Below are 24370 nucleotides of genomic sequence, written 5' to 3' on the forward strand. Positions count from 1 at the left end.
GAGGCACTCTGGTTAAACAGGCTGCCGGGAAGACCACAACTCTTGTAGGCTGCCTGAATGCGCTGCTTCACTCCTTCCATGCACCACCACCATGTGCTGCTGACTTCAAAATGTTTATGCTTTGCACAGAAAGAGGTCACTCAAAGATGTCATCGTTTCTTTGCTTGGGAAGGTTCATTAACCCTAAGAATAGTTATAAATAAAGGTACTTTATTCCGCCACATTTAGAATACTACACTTCTTGGGTGGTTGAATTTGTCTTTGATATGGTTTACTTGAAGGAGGATGGACAACGTACAGAAGGGTTCTAGGGAGCATAGATTTATTCCACCATATGAATAATGCCAGAAGTATTTTTATTTGCCAAAGACAATTCTTATTAAGAGTTTAGGCCAGGCGCGGTGGCTCAAGCCTGTAATCCCAGCACTTTGGGAGGCCGAGGCGGGTGGATCACGAGGTCAAGAGATCGAGACCATCCTGGTCAACATGGTGAAACCCCGTCTCTACTAAAAATACAAAAAATTAGCTGGGCATAGTGGCACGTGCCTGTAATCCCAGCTACTTAGGAGGCTGAGGCAGGAGAATTGCCTGAACCCAGGAGGCGGAGGTTGCGGTGAGCCGAGATCGCGCCCTTGCACTCCAGCCTGGGTAACAAGAGCGAAACTCCGTCTCAAAAAAAAAAAAAAAAAAAAAAAAAAAAAAGAGTTTAGTCTCCTAAGCAACTAAACCATTGTAGATGGACCCACTGCTGGCCTGGTCCACGCAGGTGCAACCATATGGAATCGGCTCAACAGCCATAGTTCCTGAGCTTTTTTCCCCCACTGCAGGACCAAGACCTGAGCCCCGCCGCTGCGATCGAGAACGTTCCATTGCGCCTGCGCGCATAACCTATGCGCAAAGAGAGAAAGTAACCCCTTAACTAGGCCACGGGAGGACGGAAGCTGCTGCACAAGTCTGCGCAGGCGCGCCTCGCTTACGAACACTCGTCAATGCGCAGGCGCCCATCTTAGTTGGTCTTCTTGTCCTGTAAACAGAGGGGCTTGCCGCTGAGGGGTTCTGCTTCCGGGTCACCCTTGACTGCGGCTTTCCACACCCCGCTCAGCCTAGCAATTCGGTGAGTGCGGTTCTTGGTGCGGGAAGGTCTACAGCCAGGTTTCCCAACCCAGGGTACCACGCCCAATAACGCTTCCTCCACTCCCAGGTCAAAGTGCTCTAGCTCTCGAGGCTGAGACTTCGTTCCGGGCCTTAGAAGGCAGATCCAGGAGGGAATTGTTCCCTTTTTGAGGCCCCCCCAACACAAATTGTGTGATTCTCTTTCCGTAGCAGACCTGCCTGGAGTGCTGCGAGATATCTGTTGGGAGCCTGTGCGTTGAAACCGCACGTCCTTGCATTTTGTGCCCTTGCCCCCCGCCCCCTAGCCTCAGCAAGACAGCTGCCGCGAGCTCTCCCGCAGCAGGTGTGGTGGGATTAGGGGCGCTGCAGGCTCAGCCAGAGTTCTCCAGGGGCGGGAGGGGGCGGGGAAGCCAAGGCCTCCCTCGCATTAGAGTTGCTGTGTCGTCTTTTTTCCGCCTTTTTTTTTTTTTTTTTTAGCTTCGCAATAAATGCCCTTTCGTGTTTTCTCTGGATCCCGTAGCAAAAGAAAACGAGGGAGATAGGGCATTCAGCTCTAGCAGAGCTGAAAAAGGGGGCCAAACCGTACACCGGCTGCAGTCTGATGAGATCGAATTTAGATTTCCGACCGTTCCTGACAGTGAATGCAGTTAATTTGCCCTGAAGTTTCATTCCTTTACCGGAAGCTTTCAGGCAGCAGCAGACCACTGACCATACTCTTAAGAGTTCTTAGCCCGGAGTCCAGGAGCCCCCCAGAAATGACTGCAGTGTTTAGTTGCATCAGATTATCGTGGCCCAGAAATGGTTAATGAAACCACTTTATTTATTTTAATATTTGAATTTTTTTTGTACAGACGGTTAGGTGTGGGGGTCACCTCACCATGTTGCCCAGGCTCGTTCTGAACTTACAGGTTCAAGAGCTCCTCCTGCCTTGGCCTCCCAAAGTGGTGAGATTACAGGCAACACAACCACTTTGGTCGAAGCCTACTGCTTTAGATGCGATGTCTTCCGCCCCCATTCTTGGAATTCCAACTCAAATGCACCTCTTTTTTTTTTCCTTTTTCCTTGAAACAAAAAAATTACAAGATACAGACCCTTGTCTCACATATGGCAAATCTAAACTGTCTAGAAAATGTCATAGACATATAAACAAGTGTGTGAGCTTATTCATGCATGATAACAGGGGAGAAAAATACACAATTTGAATTATCGATACGTATAAATATTTTTAACTTGTATTCTATTAATAGAATTTACATCCAACATAAATGGCTACTGATTCACAAAAAAGAAACTATCAGAATTTATAGTGTATAATACATAAAGGGATACTTCATCACAAAAAGCAAAAATTAATTGGCCAGGAACGGTGGCTCACATCTGTAATCCCAGCACTTTGGGAAGCTGAGGCGGGTGGATCACCTGAAGTCAGGAGTTTGAGACCAGTCTGGCCAACATGGTGAAACCCTGTCTCTACTAAAAATACGAAAAGTAGCCAGGCGTGGTGGTGCACACCTGTAAATCCCAGCTACTCAGGAGGCTGAATCAAGAGAATCGCTTGAGCCTGGGAGGGAGAGGTTGCAGTGAGCCAAGATTGCGCCACTGCACCCCAGCCTGGGTGACAGAGTGAGACTCAAAAAAAAAAAAATGCAAAAAATGATGTGTTATGATTTTGAGATGGAGTCTTTCTCTTTTGCCTCAGCTGAGTGCAGTGGTGCCATCTCTGCTCACTGCATCCGTTCCCTCCCAGGTTCAAGCAATTCTCCAGCCTCAGCCTCCCAAGTGGCTGGGACTACAGGTGCATGCCACCACACCTGGCTAATTTTTTTGTATTTTTAGTAGAGATGGGGTTTTTTTTTTTTTTTTTTTTTTTGAGACGGAGTTTCGCTCTTGTTACCCAGGCTGGAGTGCAATGGCGCGATCTCGGCTCACCGCAACCTCCGCCTCCTGGGTTCAGGCAATTCTCCTGCCTCAGCCTCCTGGGTAGCTGTGATTACAGGCATGCGCCACCATGCCCAGCTAATTTTTTGTATTTTTAGTAGAGACGGGGTTTCACCGTGTTGACCAGGATGGTCTCGATCTCTTGACCTCGTGATACACCTGCCTCGGCCTCCCAAAGTGCTGGGATTACAGGCGTGAGCCACCGCGCCCAGCAGAGATGGGGTTTTACCGTGTTGGTCAGGCTAGTCTCAAACTGCTGACCTCAAGTGATCCGCCCACCTTGGCCTCCCAAAGTGCCAGGATTACAGGCATGAGCCACCATGCCCTGCCAAAAAAATTATGTATTATTAAATGACCAAAACAATTTTATATGCATAATGTGCTTATTTACTTCGTCTTAAATTTCTTAGGATCTCAAGTAATCAACTTTACATTGGTTCAACAGATATTTAGAACCTACCATGTGTCAGGTACTGTTGAAAAAAATCAGTATCGTTATTCCCGAGGAGCTTATAATAAGGACAGAGATTTCTAAGCACTTGCACCTAGAGAACTGATACTGTGTATTATGTTTTCTCTATAGTTTTTGATATGTGTTGTTTCATAGAAATGCTCTACCTTACTGGCTGTAATTTTAAATGGTCCCTAACTCTTGTCTCTTATACAGCCAAACCTTTTAAGTTGAATTGAAGTATATTGCATTATTTTCTTCTTCCATCCTAGAACTCTGTCTTATTGTGGTTTCAACATGTATTTCACCAAGTCTATTTCTCAGTTGTCATGAATAGCTAATTATTAAAAATTTTGGCTGGGCGTGGTGGCTCACAGTTTTAGAAAAATATGCAGATTTTAAAGCAAGTTAAAGACGGGACATGGTGGCTCACACCTGTAATCCCAGCACTTTGGGAGGCCGAGGCAGGTGGATCACAAGGTCAGGAGTTCAAGACCAGTCTGGCCAACATGGTGAAACCTTTACTAAAAATACAAAAAATTAACTGAGTGTGGTGGTGGGCACCTGTAATCCCAGTTACTCAGGAGGCTGAATTGCTAGAACCTGGGAGGTGGTGGTTGCAGTGAGCCGATTGTGCCACTATGCTCCAGACTGGGTGATAGAGCAAGACTCCACCTTAGAAAAAAAAAATTTTAACTCATTTATTTTTTTGAAATGGAGTCTTACTCTGTTGCCAAGCCTGGAGTGCAGTGGTGCAATCTCAGCTCACTGCAACCTCTGCCTCCCAGTTCAAGCAATTCTCCTGCCTCAGCCTCCGAGTAGCTGAAATTATAGGTGGACGATACCAGACCCAGCTAATTTTTTTGTATTTTTAGTACAGATGGGCTTTCACCATGTTGGTCAGGCTGGTCTCGAACTCCTGATCTCAGGCAATCCACTGACCTCCCCCTCACAAAGTGCTAGGATATTTTTCTAAAACTGAAAGCATATTTTACTATGAACTTTAATTTTCTCCTAGTTTTATATAGACGACTCTAGAGTAGTTATACATTTGCTTTCCTTTCTTATTTTAGAATATTACCTCAAATATTTCCTTTTTTTCCCTCTGCTGAAGACATTTGAAAATATTTCAGATGCCTTTTCATTATTAAGATAGATCTATTTGCTCCATAGCCTTCTTCCTCTCTTTTCACAGGTAACAATCACTTCTATACTGTTTAGTTAGTCAACCAACCAATATTTGTTAAATACCTGCCTTTTGTGAGATTCTGTGGCTGGCCTTACATGGGTGAAAAAGTAGAAGACCAAGTGCTTGCCTTCTAGTTGATTACAGTTTAGGTGGAGAAACAATATGTACATAACTATATTGCAAGGCCCAGTGTTATAAATAACTTAATGGTGGTGCTGATCATAAAAACCACAAAAATTCAAAGAAGAAAAATAATGTTTTGTGACCTCTTCAGCCTTTCAAAAATCCTATTCCTTGCCTAGTCTTGTTCGTAAACCACACAGAGCTCCATAGGGGTCTTAGTACCTCTTAGGGAAATCTTGTGCTAGAGTAAAACATTTGTGTCCAGGTTTTTCCAACTCCCTAGGCAACTATTATAATTCAATTCCTTATGGTTATGAAAATAGTGTTAATCACTCCTTGAAATCTGCTTTTAGTATTGGGAAGGCGTCAGAGAAACACCTAACCCTAAAGACAGGGGTGCTCAGTGATATATACGCCTAAAACTTCTTTGTTTCAGGCAGTTTGGAGCATGTGAACACCTTGAACCTTGATGAGTTCCAGTATGTGGTATATTATGCAGAGCATTCAGAGCAAATACTCTCTTTCGGAGCGCTTAATCCGAACAATTGCTGCCATCCGTTCCTTCCCACATGATAATGTAGAGGACCTCATCAGAGGGGTAAGTGTGCTAGTATTGACAGGAGACTCCTTTGCGATGTGAAGTGGGAAAGCTCTATAAATCCTCATGTAAATCCTCCTTGACTCAGCCCAAGATCACAAGGAGTTTTTACATTTTGTTAAATGCATTAACTTGATCATTAAAATGCATTTCCCCATGTTTGCTTTGCTTCCCTTCTCCCTTTTACTTTGTGTATCTGACATTTTTCTTCTTGGAGTATGTTCTCAATAACCCTAGTCTCATGTTCTTTGTAAAATATCTGAGTATGATGCGTATGTAATCCATTGAACTCAAAGTCTTCTATACATGTTTTACTAACGGAGGAGGTGGGCAAAGCAGAGGTGGTTTTTATTTTTATTTTTTGAGCCAGGGATTCGCTTTTGTCCAGACTGGAGTGCAGTGGCGCGAAGTTGGCCCATTGCAGCCTTGACCTCCCAGGCTCAAGCGATCCTTTCACCTCAGCACCCTCAAGTAGCTGGGTCTACAGGCACATGCCACCATGTCCAGCTATTTTTTTTTTTTTTTTAATTTTTTTGTAAAGACAGGGTTTCACCATATTGCCCAGGCTGGTCTTGAATTCCTAAGCTCAAGTGATCCACTGTGCCTGGATACAGAGGTGGTTTTTAAATCCTTGTGACCCCTTCTTCATACCTGAGTTATAATAATTACAATGGAGAGATTTTTTACTTACGTTCTATGTTAAAGGCAGCTACCACTTCTGGTTCTGTAGAGGATATCAACCCCTAAAATGCATGGTAATTATAGTTTAAGAAAACACCTTAATTAGCTGATATTTAATCACCACTCTTCAATAATTGTTATATGACTAGTATCCTAGGTCTTTACTATCCTCTTCTATGTATTTGTCTTGTTGAAGAGAAGTTAACAGAGTAATTTTTTGATCACCAGAAAATGCATCCAGATAGTTACTTCTATATATTCTTTTTTAAGACTTTTAAGCTCCTCATTTACAGCCTGGATCTCTAGAGCTGCCTCAGAGTTATTGGGCACGACTGGAGAAGGAAAAGTCATGCAGTGTTAGCTTATTCTCAGCAAAAGTGGTGTCGGAAGACTCCACGGTAGAAATTTTGTCACATTCTAATTCTAGCTCTGCTGCTGAGTCATTCAGTGACTTCAGTCTGACTAGTATCTCCATCTCCTTTGATTTTTTTTTTTTTTTTTGAGATGGAGTTTCACTCTTCTTGCCCAGGCTGGAGTGCAATGGCACGATCTCCGCTCACCGCAACCTCCACCTCCCAGGTTCAAGTGATTCTTCTGCCTCAGCTTCCTGAGTAGCTGGGATGACAGGCGCCAGCCACCCTGCCTGGCTAATTTTTGTATTTTTAGTAGAGTCGGAGGTTTCACCATGTTGGCCAGGATGGTCTCAAACTCCTGACCTCAGGTGACCTGCCCGCCTCAGCGTCTCAGAGTGCTGTGATTATAGGTGTGAGCCAACGCATCCCCTGTCCTTTGATTTTGAATAGAAGCACTAGCAAAAGCTAGGTGGTAAAGAATGCTGATTCTAAGAGGCCACTTTGAAGATGTTTATAAACAAGGAAAAATAGTGTTAAGATGATGCTACTATTAGTGATGGTCATTTGTTGAATGGCCAAAAGAGCATGCCAGTTCTAGCTTCAGTCTGACAGACTCGGTTTCCTACTTTTTCAGAATATGGTGGCCATAGAAAGTGGATTGTTGGTGCAGCTTTCCTGTCTGATGATAAGGTTTCCAGTGCTTTGACACATAAGATTATGTCTTCAGTGATGTCCAGGTGACCATCTGGCAGGCTACCTTGTGGAGAAACTTAGTAACTTGATCTAAGGAATTAACAGTTGCTTTCCTTCATCTTCAATGTACTCCTTTGGCTTGGACATTGGCATGATATTGTTTAATTAATAGAAAAGGAAACAAGGAACTAGCAGTGTATCTATAAAATAGAGTTAGAACTCTATCCCCTGGACTCAGTTCTGAATCCTATCCTGCTGGGCAAGCTGGAGCTAAGCACACTGACCAGAGTTTTCTTCTGCCCACAGGGAGCAGATGTGAACTGCACCCATGGCACTCTGAAGCCCTTGCACTGTGCCTGTATGGTGTCAGATGCTGACTGTGTGGAGTTACTTCTGGAAAAAGGAGCCGAGGTAATGTTTTTAACACATTCACATTAATGATTCACTAAAATTTGAGCTTCATGCCTTCTTAGAATTTCTCCCCATCACTCCTTCATCTCTTCCCTCCTCCAGTCTGAACTTCTAACTCAAGATAATGTTGGCATAGTCAATATTAAGGAAAATGTAACGGTAAATATATAAAATGATATAAGGATTTCATTCCTTTGCCTTCTGTCCCTGCCCGCCTCCCCCTTGCTCCCATCTTACGGTATTGATCCTCTGCCTTTCTTCTCTTTAACTTAAGCTGTTGCTGGCCATCACTTCAGGAAGCTTACCTTGTAGGGGTTGTTGTTATTTCCATTTAATCTTCTCATTGCCTATTGTCTGTCCAGGAGATGTAGATACAGAGATCCCTCAACTCTGATTAAAGTACCCCTTAAAGTACTTAAGATAAAAAGGTTGAGCTTACTTAAATGTTTCAGGGTTTTTTTTTTTTTTTTTTTTTTTTTAATTGCATTAATAAGGGAATATGCTATTCAGAAATTTGAAGAAAAAAATTACAGGTGATGCTGTCAGCAAGCCAGCCACTTTTCCAGCACTGGAAGATTTGTGTTTTTCCCATCACATGCTTTCATTTGGGTTCTCTTGTGAACCCACAGCATGTTTTTGCAAAGGTCTGACTCATATTCTAACATTTTGAACTTCTCTGTATGGTTAAAGAACATAGCAAAAGCTATGATTTTTCAGTCTGGTTGCTACATTAGCCACAGGGTACAGAAAGGGTAAGATAAGTAAAATAATCCAAAACTCTTGTGTAGTCAAGCAGCTTTCCAGTAAATGTCTTTCAGAGCAGTTACAAGGACTTAGACTTCCTCTATTCCTGTCTTACCCCTTACTTTATGGTAGAGATTCTAATGAATAGATAAATGAACATTGCAGCAAAAATCTAAGTAATACAGACCCACTGTTCAATGCATATAATAGTGCTGACTGTTTGAGGACAGTTCTTTTCCTTTTTGCTCCTGCATTTTCATCTTTATCACTATGATTCCCTGGGAGTTGCTTGTTGACCCTCTTCTTCAGAGCACTGCATATCAAAGGTAGTGGGTAACCATGCAAGTTTCTTTGCTGCCGTCCTGTCTTCCTCAGTAGTCTGTCTGCTGTAATAGTTCCTCCCTTTTTACAGGTGAATGCCCTGGATGGGTATAACCGAACAGCCCTCCACTATGCAGCAGAGAAAGATGAGGCTTGTGTGGAGGTCCTACTGGAGTATGGTGCAAACCCCAATGCTTTGGATGGCAACAGAGATACCCCACTTCACTGGGCAGCCTTTAAGAACAATGCTGAGTGTGTGCGGGCTCTCCTAGAGAGTGGGGCTTCTGTCAATGCCCTGGATTACAACAATGATACACCACTCAGCTGGGCTGCCATGAAGGGAAATCTCGAGAGTGTCAGCATCCTTCTGGATTATGGCGCAGAGGTCAGAGTCATCAACCTAATAGGCCAGACACCCATCTCCCGCCTGGTGGCTCTGCTAGTCAGGGGACTTGGAACAGAGAAAGAGGACTCTTGCTTTGAGCTTCTCCACAGAGCTGTTGGACATTTTGAATTGAGGAAAAATGGTACCATGCCACGGGAGGTGGCCAGAGATCAGCAGCTGTGTGAAAAACTGACTGTTCTGTGCTCAGCTCCAGGAACTCTAAAAACACTCGCTCGCTATGCTGTGCGCCATAGCCTGGGACTCCAGTATCTGCCAGATGCAGTGAAGGGCCTTCCACTGCCAGCTTCCTTGAAAGAATACCTGTTACTTTTAGAATAGCCCAGAGAAGATGTTTGCATCATCATGCAGGCCACTCTGGGTGAGGTTGTACCTGCAGTACACTTTGTCACAGAAAACAGAAAAACAGTTGTTCCTGTTGTGTGGTTTATAGATTTCAAAGCAACATGTCACAATGGTAACCTCCATACCACTTCCCCTCCCCAAACCAAACAGCCAAACAAAAAGAATCCCTTACTTTTATTTTCTGTTTATTGCTTACTTGCCTTTTTATATTGCCCTTTGCAAAAGAAGAGGTCTCCCTCAATCCTCCCCTTAGGAAAGGAGTCAGCAGTGCAACTAAATTTCTCTAGGAAGATGGAAAGTACTTAGAGAATATGTGTGTGGTTTTCCTTTGGGGACATGGTTAATGGTCCAGAAAAATTCCCTCTAGAAAGCATTTTAGGTCGAGTGCAGTGGCTCATGCCTGTAATCAATCCCAACGTTTTGGGAGGCTGAGGTGGGCAGATCACCTGAGGTCAGGAGTTTGAGACCAGCCTGACCAATAGGATGAAACCCCGTCTCTACTAAAAACACAAAAACTAGCTGGGTGTGGTGACAGACGCCTGTAATCCCAGCTACTCGGGAGGCTGAGACAGGAGAATCACTTGAACCCAGGAGGCAAGAGGCTGCAGTGAGCTGAGATTGTGCCATTGCACTCTAGCCTGGGCAACAAGAGTGAAACTCCATCTCAAAAAAAAAAAAAATCTGTGAAGAAGTTTAAGAAAAATCACAATTTCAGCTAACACAATTGCATCCCAAAGATGAAGATACTGTAACCTCAAATGGTGCAAATTCAGAACTTGGCTAGATGACATCCCTAGTGTGCCATGTCCTTGGGCATTTGGAAGGGACTGACCTCTTTCCCCTCATCAAAGGAAACAGCAGACTTTGCCTCTTTCTCATGGTTGTGCCCAAGGGCCACAGTAGCTCTGAAATAACATAGCTCTAATAACAGTAATACATAGCTGTATTACTACTGTTTCAGAGATTATCTTGCTGCTTTCCTTATAGAAGAGAAAGCAGGTTCTAAGCAGTCCTAAGAACTTCTGAAGTCCTGAGAACTTAGCTTCTAATGCAGCTCTTTCTCTTCTTGAGAGCCAGTCTGTTCTAATGGGCTTTGCAGGCAGTTCCTACACCTATGGTGTTTGTTCCAGCAAGGAAGAGTTATGGGCTGGGCTGCCTTTTCCCATGGGTCTTCATTCCCAATGGAAAGTTCACTCTGCTTGCAGTTTGGAGTTACTTTTCTTTCAGTTGTTCTGGAAACTTTGCTTTTTACTGATTTATACAATACATTGGTGAGAAGGTACAGTTGGGATGGGGGTGGAAAAAGCATAGAAGAGCTGCTTTTGTGATGGTCCATCTACCCAAAAGAGATCTGCTTTAGTGAACAATACTCTGTCATTTCATGTTGCTATACTAGATCAAGTTGTTACTGATTTTAGATGACTTATATGCAAACTTGAAAAACTTTTTTTTAAAAGTTGATTGGGAACTACAATGAATGGAATCTACTGACACAGCTAATTGGAAAACAGATGTCTGCTTTTGTCCTATTACTGCTGGTGTTTAAAAAAAACCATTTAAAAAATAAAGAATAAATAGTTCTAAAAGCAAGTTTGGCAATTTCTACTTTTCCTACTTTTCCCCAACCTCCCTCAGAAAAAGTTCATTTACTGCCTGGCTCTTCAATATAACTTTGCACCCCAACCTTTCTCCCGTTAGCAACAGTGATTCTGGGCCTTGTTGGAGTGAACAGGAGGGCTTGGGCAGAGTATCTGAAGAGCTTCCCCTTCCTACCACAAAGTTGGAAGTACTGCTTTAAGTTCTCGACTCCGGCTGCACATAAAATGACCAAGGAAGCTTTTTGAAAACACTGGTGCCAAGATTTCACCTCATACCAATTCTTTGGAATTTTCTGGGGTAGGGCTGGGGGCTTGAGTGCTTCAAATGCTTCGAGTGTAGCCAGGAATGAGATCCCACTGCTTTAGTCAGTAGTTTTCAAGCCTAGTTATATTGAAACCACCTAGGAAAAATTTTAAAAATACTGAAGCCAAGGCTCCACTCCCAGAGATTGATTTAATTGGTCCAAAGCAGACCTGGTAGGGTTGGGTGCAGTGGCTCATGCCTATAATCCTCACACTTTAGGAGGCTCAAGTGAAAGGATCATTTTAGACCAGGAGTTGAAGTCCCCATCTCTACAAAAAAAATAAAGTAGACCTGGGCATGAGTATGTTCAAAGGTGCCAGGTGATTCTAATATTCTGTTAGATTTATAAACTGCTTTATATGCTATTTCTCATCATGGAGACTTAATATTCTGGAAAAAGAAAGTTTTGGCCATGTAGGAAAAATATTACCTGTTTCTCAGTTATTTCATAATCACTCGTGGTTGGTGGCTAATAAATTCTGCTTCACCTCCACTTAAGAGTTTAAACACAATTGCACTTATCTTTTTAGCTGTGGGGAAACAGCATGCACCATCACAGGTTTTTGTTTTGAGACAGCATCACTCTGTTGCCTAGGCAGGAGTGCAGTTCCGCCTCCTGGGTTCAAGCAATTCTCCTGCCTCAGCCTCCCAAGTAGCTGGGACTAGAGGCACGTGCCACCATGCCCAGCTAATTTTTTTTTTTTTTTTTTTTTTTTTTTTGGTATTTTTAGTAGAGACAGGGTTTCACTGTGTTAGCCAGGATGGTCTCAATCTCCTGACCTCATGATCTGCCTTGCCTTGGCCTCCCAAAGCCTTGGGATTACAGGCATGAGCCACCACACCTGGCTGATTTTTTTTAAGTCGTCTTCACTACGCCTTTTTTTTTCCTAGATAGTATCATCATTCTCAATTTTTTACTCTTTACAGAGTGACATATTCCCTCTGATTAGCTTTACCCCCAGCCATCCTTCCCTCTTCATTTTCTCAAGGAAACAGCTCTAAGATGAAAGATAGTAAAGAGATCCTATAAATCAATGGCAATTAGCATTTAAAATGTTCTGAATGAATGCGTGAAGTTCCCCTTTCACTTCATTTTCATAGGCCTTATGGCTTTGGGGATTTGATATGGCATGGTAAGGAAGCAGAGGCATGGGGAATGAAGATAAGCTTTGAAGTCAGAACCGAGTTTGAGCTCTACTTGAATAATATCGAAGGAGACATTATGTCATCAATCACCTTGAGCTCCAGTGTCCTCCTTTCTGAAGTCAGGCTGTCACCATTGCCTTCCAAAAGCTATTTTGAGGATTCAATGATGAAATGCCTAGCATAGTGCTTGATATTTATTGTTCATTTCTCTTCCCACTAAAGAACTGTATGGCCAGGCGTGGTGGCTCAAGCCTGTAATCTAAGCACTTTGGAGGCCAAGGCGGGCGGATCACCTGAGGTCGGGAGTTCAAGACCAGCCTGACCAACATGGTGAAACCCCGTCTTAAAAAAAAAAAAAAAGAACTGTGCAAAGAGGATATGGCTGCCTTAATCCCTGACTCCAGCAACAAACCTTCTCAGCCACTATTTAGAACTGTTTTTACAGTTTGGCAGTGATAATTTTTTGCACTGCCAGCAAGTAGTATACTAGAGATAATCCCTTCCTTCAACCCCTGTGATATCCTGAATGTCTTTACTGCTTCATCAGGCAAGTGTCTGACACATGGGGCTGAAAGTATTACATTCCACTTGGGAAGATAACAGGAGAAGCAAAAGCACAGTGACCAGTTGGCATTTATTAGTGTAGTTACAATTTGTCACCGTAGTAAAAGTAGTAGAGGAACTAGGACTCTTTGTTATCACAAAGAAATAAATAAAGCTTATTTTTCGGAAAATTCTAACTGAGTAAGTGATATCTAGCAGTAGCACTAGAGATGCCCAGCCTTGTGTGACAGATGAAGCTGGGGTAGAAGTCATGTTAAATTCTACCTAAAAGGAGCTTCCATCCAGTGCCCCCTCTTCCAGCTCCTGGCCAGAACTGATCATGGCTGCAAGGTACAGAATAAAAGGAAGCCTAATGAAAAAAAATAGCTAAAACACTGACAAGATGTGGACTTATCAGGGGTTGAGCTGACCATGATCAGTTAATCTGTTCCCCTCACTCCAGAGAGGTTTAAACGCCAGCTTCCCCAGACCGCTTCCGACTGATGTGCTCCAGGTGGGCATGGTCTGAGGTGTCCAAATCAATCTCGTACTTGGCCAGGATTTTGAGGATGGGCCTCAGTTTCAGCCACCACTGTTCCTTGGGGATTCGATGCCTACAGAGGAGTGAGGTAGATGATGATAGTCTTTTAGCTCCCCAATCAACTTCTACCAAAGGTTTATAGGAAGAAGTTAGACAGAAAAGGTTGGATTTAGGACATATACATCAGATCTGAAATGGGTAAGAATACAGGTATTACTTCTTTAAAAAAAGTATTAAAGATAGTGATCAGGTTGAGGACAGTAGAGCTTGAAACCACCAGGGAGAGAACCACTCCAGAAAGCAAATGTACTCACTCAAAATCTGTCTGGTCCTTCAGCTCAGTCACTGGTTGGAAGACCAGGGCCCTCTTACGCATCCCTAGAACACAGCCAGAGTCTGGAGTATTGGCAAAAATCCGCCCTGCAATAAGGGATGGTCAGTCAGCTTCTATAATGGGAAACCAGCCTCTATAGAAGGCGCTCGCTCTCTCACTCCACCTACCATTACGGTAACTCTCTTTGATTTTCCCAGACATCCAATTCATAGCCTTGGCGCCCATCTTAGTGGCAAAATTCCTATCAAATGGAGTTGGGCTCCCACCCTGGAGAAAGAAACATAAAAATTACAGAGGGAAGGACTCTAATGAAGTGGCAGAGATACCTAGATACACAGAGAAAAAGGAAAGATGGGCCTCAGGTTTACAGCCCAAAACAGGAATCCTGAAGTCAAACTATGAAAGGGTGTCCCGAGGCAGCGCCAGGATCCAAGGCAAGCTGGCCCAGCACATTTGGCCATTTATCAGATAGAAGAGTAACTAATTAAAGAAAATGATTGGCCACACAATCCCCTCTTTCATCTCCATAGCTGCCAAATCACATTTTAGTCTTCTTGGCCAACAGGTCAGTTGCCTGCCCCTCTTGTCATTGATGACATAAAAGTGTTTTTTTGTGGCCCAATCTGGCTGTCCCTGGTAGCACCTCAGAATATAAAACATCATACAGATTTCCTTTGAGCTAAGAGGAAGCAGGTAGGAAAGTGGGAATGTTTGGTGACATTTTTGTTGCAACTGGGAGTGAGAGGGAGATGCTGCTGGCATCTAGTGGATAGAGACCAGGGATGCTGCACAACTGTCCTACGGTGCATAAACAGCTACCCCTGACAAATTATCATCCAGCCCCACAAGGCAAACCTGCCAAGGTTGAAAAACCCTGCCCTAAATGAAAAGGATGGCCCATATAATCTCTAAGGTTATTTCCAGGATGAAGATGTTTTGATTCTATGACTGTAAGAGACTGCAGGCCCATGCTCCATGATGGCACTGACAGCCTCCTCCAGAAGATTGGAAAAGGCCAGTGGAAGCCTCAGTGGCTGCTGGCAGGTACGGCTGTCTGATGAATGGCCTGACTAGGGTGTCTTTCCTACCTGCTGCATGTGACCAAGCACATTCTTCCTGCTGTCGAAGATGCCCTTTCCCTCCTCGGAGTACAGGTTGAAAATGAAGTCAGTGGTATAGTTCTCATTGCACTTTTCATTCCTGCCAGGTGGAGACCAAAAGCCTGTGACTCTGTGGTTGCCTCCCCAACCTCCCCTTTCTGCCTTTGTTCTTTCCTTTCAATTTTTATCTCCTCCCAGGGTTCAAGGGAAAGGCTGGCCCCCTCCCTTTATATCTACAGATTCCTCAGAGTGTCCCAACCACGGCCATTCTATAGGTTTGAGCCAAAGCTTATATTCCTTCTTCACTTAGGAGCAAACCACGGATGAAGTACCTTAACACCAAGCCCCTTTTCACAGTTGTTTTCATCTTTTGCACCAGATGTTCAACATTTGCCTGAAAAAGAAAAAGAAAGAATAAATCCTAAGCCTAGTTGGGAATCAATGTTGGATATCAATCTAGTAATGTTGGATATCAATCTCTCTTCTTCTACACCAGGCCCCGCCAGGAAGGAAAGAGAGACATGGAAGAGAGTTGTTTACAGTCCTGGCCTGAACTGTGCCTAATTCCTTTAAGAAGCTCACTGTGGACTGAAATTGAAACAAAGACTCCAAATGAGACTGGACAGAAAGAGGGAGCATTAGACACAGCTGCAGTTAACTGTCAGTGTTCAGCCCCTCACTTTCTCCAATCTCCCTTTCCAAGCCTTTCTGGTTCCCCTTCCCTCAGAGGGCTGACTTGTGGTCACAGTGTCAGTCTTCAAGTGTTTTGCTTGTCTGTAAAGCAGTGATTCATCTGGAAGGGACATGTTCTTTCATTTGAGCTATGAGTTGAGCCAGGGGACACAGACTCCCACTCTCCACTCGTGGTATGGGTTGGCTGGGATCTTGGATTTGGGAGTTCCCTCATTCTGCTGCTAAACCTGCACTTTGTGATTCTTTTCTCCTCCAGCAAACTGGGATCTAGGAAATAAGAATCATACAGTCCTTCTGTGAAATAGGGGTTAGAGCCCTACCCTAGAGGTCAAAGGGTATCTCTCTCAAAAGTAGAATGACAGCAAGGGAAATCTGAAGGGGAGACATGATGAAGTAAAAAGATCACTGACTTTCTCAATCAGTTAAACCATCTGCTTACTTAGGAGTCTAGAAAAGTTTTTTAACCTCTCTAAACTTTCCTATGTTATATGGAGATGGTATCTTCTTTGCATGTCTATTACGATGATAAAATGCAAAAATGCCCATAAAGGGCTTAGCCCTTTTTGAGCAGGCCACCTGACTCAAAATGAACATTCCAACAACAGTAGCTGAGGTCATACATATGAGGTGACACCAGAGAATGCCTGCATGGTACTCCTTCTGGTCTTCACAAGATTCTACAGACCAAACAGCTCTGTCCTCAACTTGAGAGCTCATAGTTCAGATCACCGTGTAGACAGTCTGGAGACAGGGAAGAGATAACTAGCAGGCTATGGGTGGCCAGCTACCTGCAGGTCTCGAATGGTGAAGGGCTCCTCAAAAATGTAGGCAGCATCGGCCCCAGCTGCCAGTCCAGCCATGGTGGCCAGGTAGCCACAGTAGCCACCCATAGTCTCGATGATAAACACCCGACGCTTGGTGCCAGCTGCTGATTGCTTGATGCGGTCACAGGTCTGCAAGGACAATGCATTATAGTCAGAGAGACATGATGAGGGGCCTGATTCTTGTCATTGTTTAATCTCTGCCATTAATTAAACTCTGGAACTATATCCTCCCCAGGCTGGCAGGGCGCCTAGAGCTCATCAAGTTCTTGCATTTAGGGTAACAGGCATATTTGCCAACCACGCTGCAGAACTTCTTTCCTGGGAAGAAGGCTGTATCTATCTTTTCTACTGCTGAGAAAATTAGACTGTATAATCTCAGAAGGAAAAAACAAAACAAATCATTTGGTAGGCAGGGTATTGGTGTATTTCTAAGTGAGGAAAATGAACACTTTGTCACCCAGGCTGGACTGCAGTCGCATGATCTCAGCTCACTGCAACCTCCGCCTCCCGGGTTCAAGCAATTCTCCTGCCTCAGCCCCCCAACTGACTGGGATTACAGGCACCCACCACCACACCCAGCTAATTTTTGTATTTTTAGTAGAGATGGGTTTCACCATGTTGGCCAGGCTGGTCTTGAATTCCGGACCTCAAGTCACGCCTGTCTCGGCCTCCCAAAGTGCTGGGATTACAAGCGTAAGCCACCACACCCAGCCAAAGAAGCATTTTCAAACATTCCCATTTGTTTAATATAAAAAGTAGCTTTATATTAGTAAAGTAACTTTTCGGGACCACACTCAGTTTAATGATTATAATCCTGGCCAAAAGGGATGGAAGTGGTGGTGGGCTCTCACCGTGCAGATAGTATTGAGTGCTGTGTCAGCCCCAATGCTAAAGTCTGAGCCAGGGACGTTGTTGGAGACTGTAGCAGGAATGACCACAAATGGGATGCAGAGCTCATCAAACTGCTTCCTGCCCTCCATCAGTTCCAGACCCCCTGTGTATGCCTAAGAAGAAAAGAGCACAAGGGCAGGATTGGGGAGAAGGAGAGGAGGTGGGAGGGAGAGGAAGAAATGGTGGCGGGCACTCACCTCAAAGCCCCCAATGATGACAAGGCCCTGAATGTTAAATTTAGTTATATTGGCACTGATCTGCTCAAAGCTCTTCTTGGGTAGAGTTCTAGTTGACCAGCGATGGAGGAGAGGAGAAGGGGAATTGCAATTTGGGGAAGAGACAGGAAAATTGAGGGAGAGAAAAGCTAGAGTTAGAGGCACTTTATTTATAATTTCTTGACTTGTTCCCCACTCCCTAGCCCACCCTGTCTGTCCTATCCAAGGATACATACTGGAGCTCTAAATTGCCAGAGCTGCTAAAAGATGTTGAGATGGGCATGTTTGCACTCATGGCAGCAACTGTGAGCTTGGGGGTAAAGGACCCAGACAACAGGGTGGTTGAAGCAGACCCTGGCATAATGAACTGATGCCCACATCCAAGGGCAAGTTTAAGAGGTGACTGGGAGGAGATGCCCTTACCTTTTAGTCCCAAGTTTAGAACCACCTTGGCCAGTCCAGCCCCCAACATAGCTCCAGCCAGCTTCCTCTATCTGTGGGGAAAGGCCACAGAGCTCTGCACAAGGCTAAAACACTAGGAGCCCTGTGTGGAACTGATGCCACTGCTTGAGTTCTAACCCTACCCCTGGGTCCCCCTTGGTTGGAAGAGGTACACCAGGTATCAGCTGTTCCCCATGCACTGAACTTCTTCTACCCTTACTGCTCATTTACAAATATTAACCATTTACCTATGCCAGGCACTGTGCTGAGCTTGGGACAGAGAATTAAATAAGACATGTTGTTTGCAATAGTTCATTCCAGTAATTCCTGCCTGTTCCTACTGCCCTAACATTAAATATCTACTTCCGCCTGGACCCTGAGAGAGGAGAGAGAGGTAGTAAGGAACAGGGGAAGCCAAGATAATGGACAGGTCATTCTTACTACACTTATTTTCCCCATGACCACGCCTGGGTCCCAGAATATGTGCCCTCCTTCCTTTTAGTCCCCATACCTGCCCCTTGGCCAGGCCCTCGAAACCATCATGGACAACGAGCACTCGGTTGCCCTGGATGAGGCCAATCCTCACAGTGGAGCGAACAGCAGCATTCATGCCTGCAGCCGGAGCCCCCACATTCATCACAGCCACTGTGTGTGAACCACTCTATACAGGAGGAAGCAGGGGAAAGAGGAGGACAGAAACCCAGCAGGGAAGCAGGGAGGTGGTCAGTAAAGGAGGCAGAACTCTGAGTCTTTGTTGTCCTGGGATCGGGACATCTCCCTGAGACAACACACACCCCACTCCCAAGGAATGCCAGCACAGCTTGCTACCACAAACTATGGAAGCAAAATTCTTGATCACAGATCAATAAATAAAGCTGCTGTCCCTCATCTCAGATATCATTATTATACAATGAATGAGAGATCTTCCAGAGCAGCACTTCCCAAGGTATGATCCTTGGATCACCTGCATCAGAATCCACTGAGGGAGCCTGTTAAACCTCCATATTCCTGGCCTCTACCCAGATCTGAATCTCCTCTGAGAGGGGCCCAGGAGTTTGCATGTTTAATAAGCAATCCAAACAATTCTGATATATACTCAATATTGAGAACCACTACTCCAATGGAAGAGGTGGCTCAGATATACTTAGATGTGATTACTCCCAGATTTTCCCAGAGAAAAAGTACATAAGCCCTCTTTCCCATTTATTGCATGTTATCTTGCCAGTCCTGAAGTGGGCATGGGTCTTGGGTTAGAAATACCAGGTATACTAAGAAGGGGGCTAGTATCTGGGTTGGTTAAGAGGAAATCTTTCTAACAGGGCCAAGGGCCCAGCACTGAAGATCAGAGTGGGGCAGAGAAGTTGGCAAGGCTTACGTTGCATGGACTGTGGTAGCACTTTATGAAGAGACTGGGGGAGAGAAAAGGAAAAGGAAAGAGGGCAAGTCAAGTTGCCAGTACCTTAGATACCGGGGGTCTGACATGAGCTAGAAGCTTGTACACCTCCCAGTTGTTCATGAAGCTCCTGTAGGAAGTACAAATAGAGAGAGGTGTCTTCAGGCCATTCCCCAAAGCTGGCAGCCACAGGGATCCTGGTCTGAAATTTTGCTCTCAGAGGGAAATTCCATAGGGCAAAGCTCTGAGGACAGAACTGGGACAGGGCAGGGACAGGGTAGTGGCTGCAAAGGGGCCACTAGTTCATCAAACACCCTCTCAGTACTCTTCTCCAGGCACTGTCCTCAGCACAAGAGACTGCCCCGTGCCTAAAGAAACTTATCATCTAGCTGGGGCCCACATATAGAAATAACAGATTATAAAAGGTTGATTGCCAGGGAGAGCATCCCTGAGATGAACTGAGCCTCCCAGTCACCTCACAACTAATTTTCTTAGGCAATAAACTGCTGCAGAGAGAACAAGAAAAGGAAGCAGCAGAAGCTCGTTTTGGGCCTGGAGCCATGGAGGATCTTTGGCTTCGTTCTGGCATCTGATTTCTGTAGCTAGTAAGCTTCCCGTCATTTCCTCACCGGCCTCTCAGCTTCATGGCTTCATCAAATTTCTTGTCATCCATGGCCTTGGTCACATCTTTAGTCTGAGGGGAGAGCACAGTGACAGTTTCACCTCCAGGGCAGGATTCTGCACAGCTGGATTTCTATCCCACAGTTGAACTCTGTCCATCTCTGGGATTTTGACTAGATCCTGCCCACCCTACACCCACCTTTCCTATGCCCCCAAACTTTCACAGAAGTATTTTTGTTTTTCCTGAGTGTCCTAAGTAATGAGCAGCAAAAGAATCACTGACTCTATGCTCTGTTCATTTTATTTTTCTTTGAAACAGAGTCTTGCTCTGTCACCCAGGCTGAGGTGCAGAGGTATGACCTTGGCTCACTACACCCTCCTCCTCCCAGGTTCAAGCAATTCTCCTGCCTCAGCCTCCCAAATAGTTGGGACTACAGGCATGTGTTACTACGCCTGACTAATTTTTTTTTGTATCTTTAGCAGAGATGTGGTTTCACCATATTAGCCAAATGGTCTTGATATCCTGACCTCATGATCCGCCTGCCTTGGCCTCCCAAAGTGCTGGGATTACAGGCATGAGCCACTGCGCCCGGCTCTGTGCTCTGTTTTTTAGAAGTATGGGCAGACTGGAGGAGGGCTCACTGACATATAGAATCTTCCATTCCACACCCAGGTCCCCAGCCTTAAAGCAGCCTCTAAAGTTATGAGTAAATAAAGTTCCTACAGGTAACCCAGTTAGGAAGAAGGACTGATTCCTGCCATGTGCTTCTCAACTACCGATTTCAGCTCTGTGGGGCAGTGCCTTTGCTTTGGAGCTTTTACAGATACATTTCCAAGCAAGGCTGCAGGTCACTGGGACTCCTGAGTCTCAGAGAGGAGGAAGCTGGGAGATGGGAAGCAATTAAACAAGCCCTCAGAACCAGATCAGACACTCCAGCTCCCACTCTCAGCCACATGTTCGCTCTGTGGTATCAAAGAAGTGATTCCTTCATAATAAAGGCCACCATTTCCTGAGCAGTCAACATTTGCTAGGTCCTGCATCAGATGCTAATACAGCTTATCTCCAATCCTTACAATAACCCTCAACATGAGCATTAGTAACCTCATGTTGGTTCACAGAAACATGTTCAAGATAGAACTCACAGAGACAAAAGCTACACTGCTAGAATTTAATAATATTCTCCTGTTGTTAATAAAGTTAGGAGGAATACTTCATTATTCTTCCAATAAAGACACGATAAAAAGGTTGAGATTGTATATTATGAGATACTGGGTTTTATTACTAAGGAAGATGTAGGGTCTCCCACCTTCCTTAGGAACATTTTACAGATGGGAACACTGAAGCTTAGAGAGGTTCCAGCTCCTATGGAAAGGCCACTGTGTTCTTTCCCCATGTCCGTGCTGTACCATCCTGCCTTTCCACTTCCTCCTACACCAGTGGCCTTAGACGCTTGTCTCATGCTCCGTGAGCTCCAATGCAGGGACTTGAGACTGTTAAGAAGGGGGTTTAGAATCAGTACTTACCACCTGGACACATTCCATGAGGGGCAGGCGCACAGCCTGGTTCCCGGAGAGGCTCACTACACAGGCTGGGGTATCTGGAGTCCCCTCCAAAAGTGCCATCACTGCTTCGACACCCATCCTGCTGCCCTGCAGGAGCCCAGAGAACAGTCTGGCTCAGGGTGCCCATTTTGGCTCAGCCTCGAAAGTCAGGATACTCAAGGCTTTTCCAAATCACAAGATTGACTCTCACATTTAAGAACGGCAGCAAATAACTTACTGGGCTTTACTTCCCCAAACAGATTTCATCTAAAGCTTAATGACTCTGTATTCTTGCTATCAGAGCCCCAAAGATGCTACTTAGTTCTAGAGAAACATGCCCACTATAGTAATCAACAGGATTACTGGGGCTTACTAATATTCCCTTTTTATTGACAAAACAAGGTAGGAGATTGCTTTGCTCTTCCAATGAAAATAGGATAAAAGGGTTTAAACTGAGTGTCTAAGGTTGGACCTCAACAATTTCACTGATGCTTAGAGCTCTAAGATATTGCTCCTCAATATAAACAGACGTTTCCCTGAGGAGGATATACAGACATTTATTTTCATTAAAAAAATAAAGAAAACAGTGATGACCTCAAATGCTGGTATAAGGATGAAAAAAAAAAACAGGTCATTTATAAATTGCTGATGGAAATTAAAATGGTATGGCTATTCTAGAAACAGTTGGGCAGTATCTTTAAAAAAATTTTTTATAAGAAACAAAAAACCACCATACAACCCAACTGAAATCCTGGGCAATTACTCTGCAGAAATTAAAATTTAAATTCACACAGAAAGCTGTACACAAATGTTCATAGTCGCTTTATCCCTAATAGCCAAAAATTGAAAACAATTCAAGTGTTTGAATGATTAAACAAACTGTAATATGTCCACTCCATGGAGTATTGCTCTGTAAAAAACAGCAAACTATAGAAACAAACAACACCTTGGATAAATATCTAGAGAATTATACTGAGTGGAAAAAAAAGCCAATCCTAAAGGGCTGCATATTATACAATTCAATTTATATAATATACATGAGATGAAAAATTATAGACAAAGAGAGAGATTAGTAGTTGCCAGAAGTTAAGAATGAGAAAAGGATGGGTTGGGGTAAAGTACCTGTGGCTATAAAAGGACAACATGAGATATCCTGTGGTAATAGAAATGTTCTGTAGTTTGACTATATCAATGTCAATATCCTGGGTATGATATTGTACTGTAGTTTTTCAAGATGCTACCATTGAGGGAAACCGGGCAAAGGGTATGTAGACTACCTTTGTATAATTCTGTACAACTGAATGTGAATCTACAATTATCTCAAAATTCTTATTAAAAATATATGAAATGAAACAAAAAGATATTCCTCCTCACCATTAGGAAAGCATAGTCTCTCATCATTTCTGTAACAGAAGAGAGCCCTCAAGTATCTGGGAATAGGCCAATGGTCACTGCAGCCCACAGGCTGGTGGAGAGGCAACACCACCAGTGATGTAAGCCCCTGTCTGGGGAAGCGTGCAGCTCTGAGGGAGCGGGACTACAAGGTTGAGGGTTTTAAGGCATAAGGACCCAGTGACTTACCAGAATTCTGTCAAAGGCCGATGGCGTCCCACCCCTCTGCACATGCCCCAAGACAGTTACTCGGGTGTCGTATCCCAAACGCTTCACCACCAGCTGAAGGGACCAAGAGAGGGACAGAGAGAGGGTTAGGCAGAGTCAAAGGAAGAAAACAAGCAGGGACTTGGGAAAACCATGGACAGTTCAGCCTTTTGTCTTGTAATGGTTCTTTGTGGGTGGAAACCAGGGGCAGGGACCCAGGGAGAGATGTGGAGAAGGACCAAGGGGAGAAGCAGTGTCAGGAGACTCAGAAGCCAGAAGGGAATGGGCTATGGAGTCTAAGGCCTCTCTGGTTTCATTCATACGAACATTCTTGATGTCTTCTGAGGTGATTGGTTTTCCATTCTTGTCAATTGCACCCTCGGCCACAATGATGATGTTGAGACGAGAACCACGAGTCCTTGTCTGGTTGAGAACAAAGGGTAAAATGGTCCATGGAATGAAGCTGATGGGTGGGAAACAGACCATCAGTGGGATAGGATGAGGGAATTCTTAAGGGCAAAATAAAGTGCTAATACCTCGCTGAGTCGGCGACAAAGGTGTTCCTCCCAGTCATCATCTGGTGGACATTCAGGAATAAAAACCCAGTCGGCCCCACAGGACAGAGAAGTAACAAGGGCCAGATATCTAAGATGAGAGCCAGAAGCATCATGCTAGAAGATGTACTCTACAAACAACCTCATCCATACCCAACAAGTTCTCCTAGTCCTCATGGTTGATAAAAGGTCTGGAGAGCCTCCATTTTATTCTTGGGGTGAGGGTAAGAGCACCAGGGCCCCTCAGTGAGATTCTGTCTCTAAAGGACACCTTCCATTTATGTTCACCTGCCACAGTGGCCTCTAATCTCGGAGCACTGCCTACTCTTTACACCAAGCATGTGCCTGAGTATGTACACATGTGCATGTGTGGAGATGTAATGAAGAGGGATGGAGGTAGAAAAGGGAACCACACCACAAGGAGCATGTGTAGCCCCAGATCTGCTGCTACTGAGAGACCTCGCTGGACTCTCTGGGGAAAAGGAAAGGGCTACTGCTAAGTCCATGGAATAAATGAGTCAGAATGAGGATCTTACCCACAGTGACGGCCCATCACTTCTAACACAAATGTCCTCTGGTGGCTGCAAGAGACAGACACAGGATACAGTCCAAGTGACCCTAGGGCCAAGATCAAGCCTGCACCTACATCTAGGCCAATTACCCTCTCT

At 44.5% G+C, this 24370-nt stretch overlaps 2 protein-coding genes across 8 annotated transcripts in view; one reads left to right on the forward strand and one right to left on the reverse strand.

Moving 5' to 3' along the window:
- The first annotated feature begins 979 nt into the window (after positions 1–979).
- On the forward strand, positions 980–9518 carry ASB8 (ankyrin repeat and SOCS box containing 8). 5 transcript variants are annotated; one of them, XM_017529109.2, is made up of 5 exons: positions 988–1114; positions 1324–1456; positions 5255–5412; positions 7446–7550; positions 8707–9518. In XM_017529109.2, the coding sequence occupies exons 3-5, from the start codon at positions 5284–5286 to the stop codon at positions 9337–9339; spliced, it is 867 nt and encodes a 288-aa protein (XP_017384598.1). In that variant the 5' UTR covers positions 988–1114; positions 1324–1456; positions 5255–5283; the 3' UTR covers positions 9340–9518. The 5 variants fall into 5 exon arrangements, with proteins under 5 accessions (XP_017384631.1, XP_037594516.1, XP_017384598.1 ...); XM_017529120.2 differs by having other exon boundaries at positions 1327–1456; XM_017529142.2 differs by lacking the exon at positions 1324–1456 and having other exon boundaries at positions 980–1114.
- Positions 9519–13026: 3508 nt separating this feature from the next.
- PFKM (phosphofructokinase, muscle) overlaps positions 13027–24370 on the reverse strand; it is a 46494-nt gene continuing 35150 nt past the window's right edge. For all 3 annotated transcript variants that reach the window (XM_017529173.2, XM_017529157.1, XM_017529164.2), the window contains exons 7-23: positions 24239–24283; positions 23685–23793; positions 23476–23571; positions 23131–23223; positions 21532–21657; positions 20016–20080; positions 19453–19516; positions 18505–18654; positions 17976–18046; positions 17535–17622; positions 17298–17450; positions 16411–16575; positions 15262–15323; positions 14918–15029; positions 13997–14096; positions 13810–13915; positions 13027–13568 (exon numbers count right to left, since the gene is read on the reverse strand). In XM_017529173.2, the coding sequence (XP_017384662.1) occupies positions 13424–13568; positions 13810–13915; positions 13997–14096; positions 14918–15029; positions 15262–15323; positions 16411–16575; positions 17298–17450; positions 17535–17622; positions 17976–18046; positions 18505–18654; positions 19453–19516; positions 20016–20080; positions 21532–21657; positions 23131–23223; positions 23476–23571; positions 23685–23793; positions 24239–24283 (1750 nt within the window). In that variant the 3' untranslated portion in view covers positions 13027–13423. The remainder of the gene's footprint in view (positions 13569–13809; positions 13916–13996; positions 14097–14917; positions 15030–15261; positions 15324–16410; positions 16576–17297; positions 17451–17534; positions 17623–17975; positions 18047–18504; positions 18655–19452; positions 19517–20015; positions 20081–21531; positions 21658–23130; positions 23224–23475; positions 23572–23684; positions 23794–24238; positions 24284–24370) is intronic.

Source organism: Cebus imitator, unplaced genomic scaffold (assembly GCF_001604975.1).
Source record: "Cebus imitator isolate Cc_AM_T3 unplaced genomic scaffold, Cebus_imitator-1.0 Scaffold2, whole genome shotgun sequence".
Taxonomy (NCBI): domain Eukaryota; kingdom Metazoa; phylum Chordata; class Mammalia; order Primates; family Cebidae; genus Cebus; species Cebus imitator.

Excerpts from the sequence above, each read along its gene's own strand:
- ASB8 (XM_017529142.2), top strand. The coding sequence starts at position 5,284 with ATGAGTTCCAGTATGTGGTATATTATGCAGAGCATTCAGAGCAAATAC. Across the intron at positions 5,413-7,445 it reads TAGAGGACCTCATCAGAGGG|GGAGCAGATGTGAACTGCAC; the intron begins GTAAGTGTGCTA and ends TTCTGCCCACAG. Across the intron at positions 7,551-8,706 it reads TTCTGGAAAAAGGAGCCGAG|GTGAATGCCCTGGATGGGTA; the intron begins GTAATGTTTTTA and ends CCCTTTTTACAG.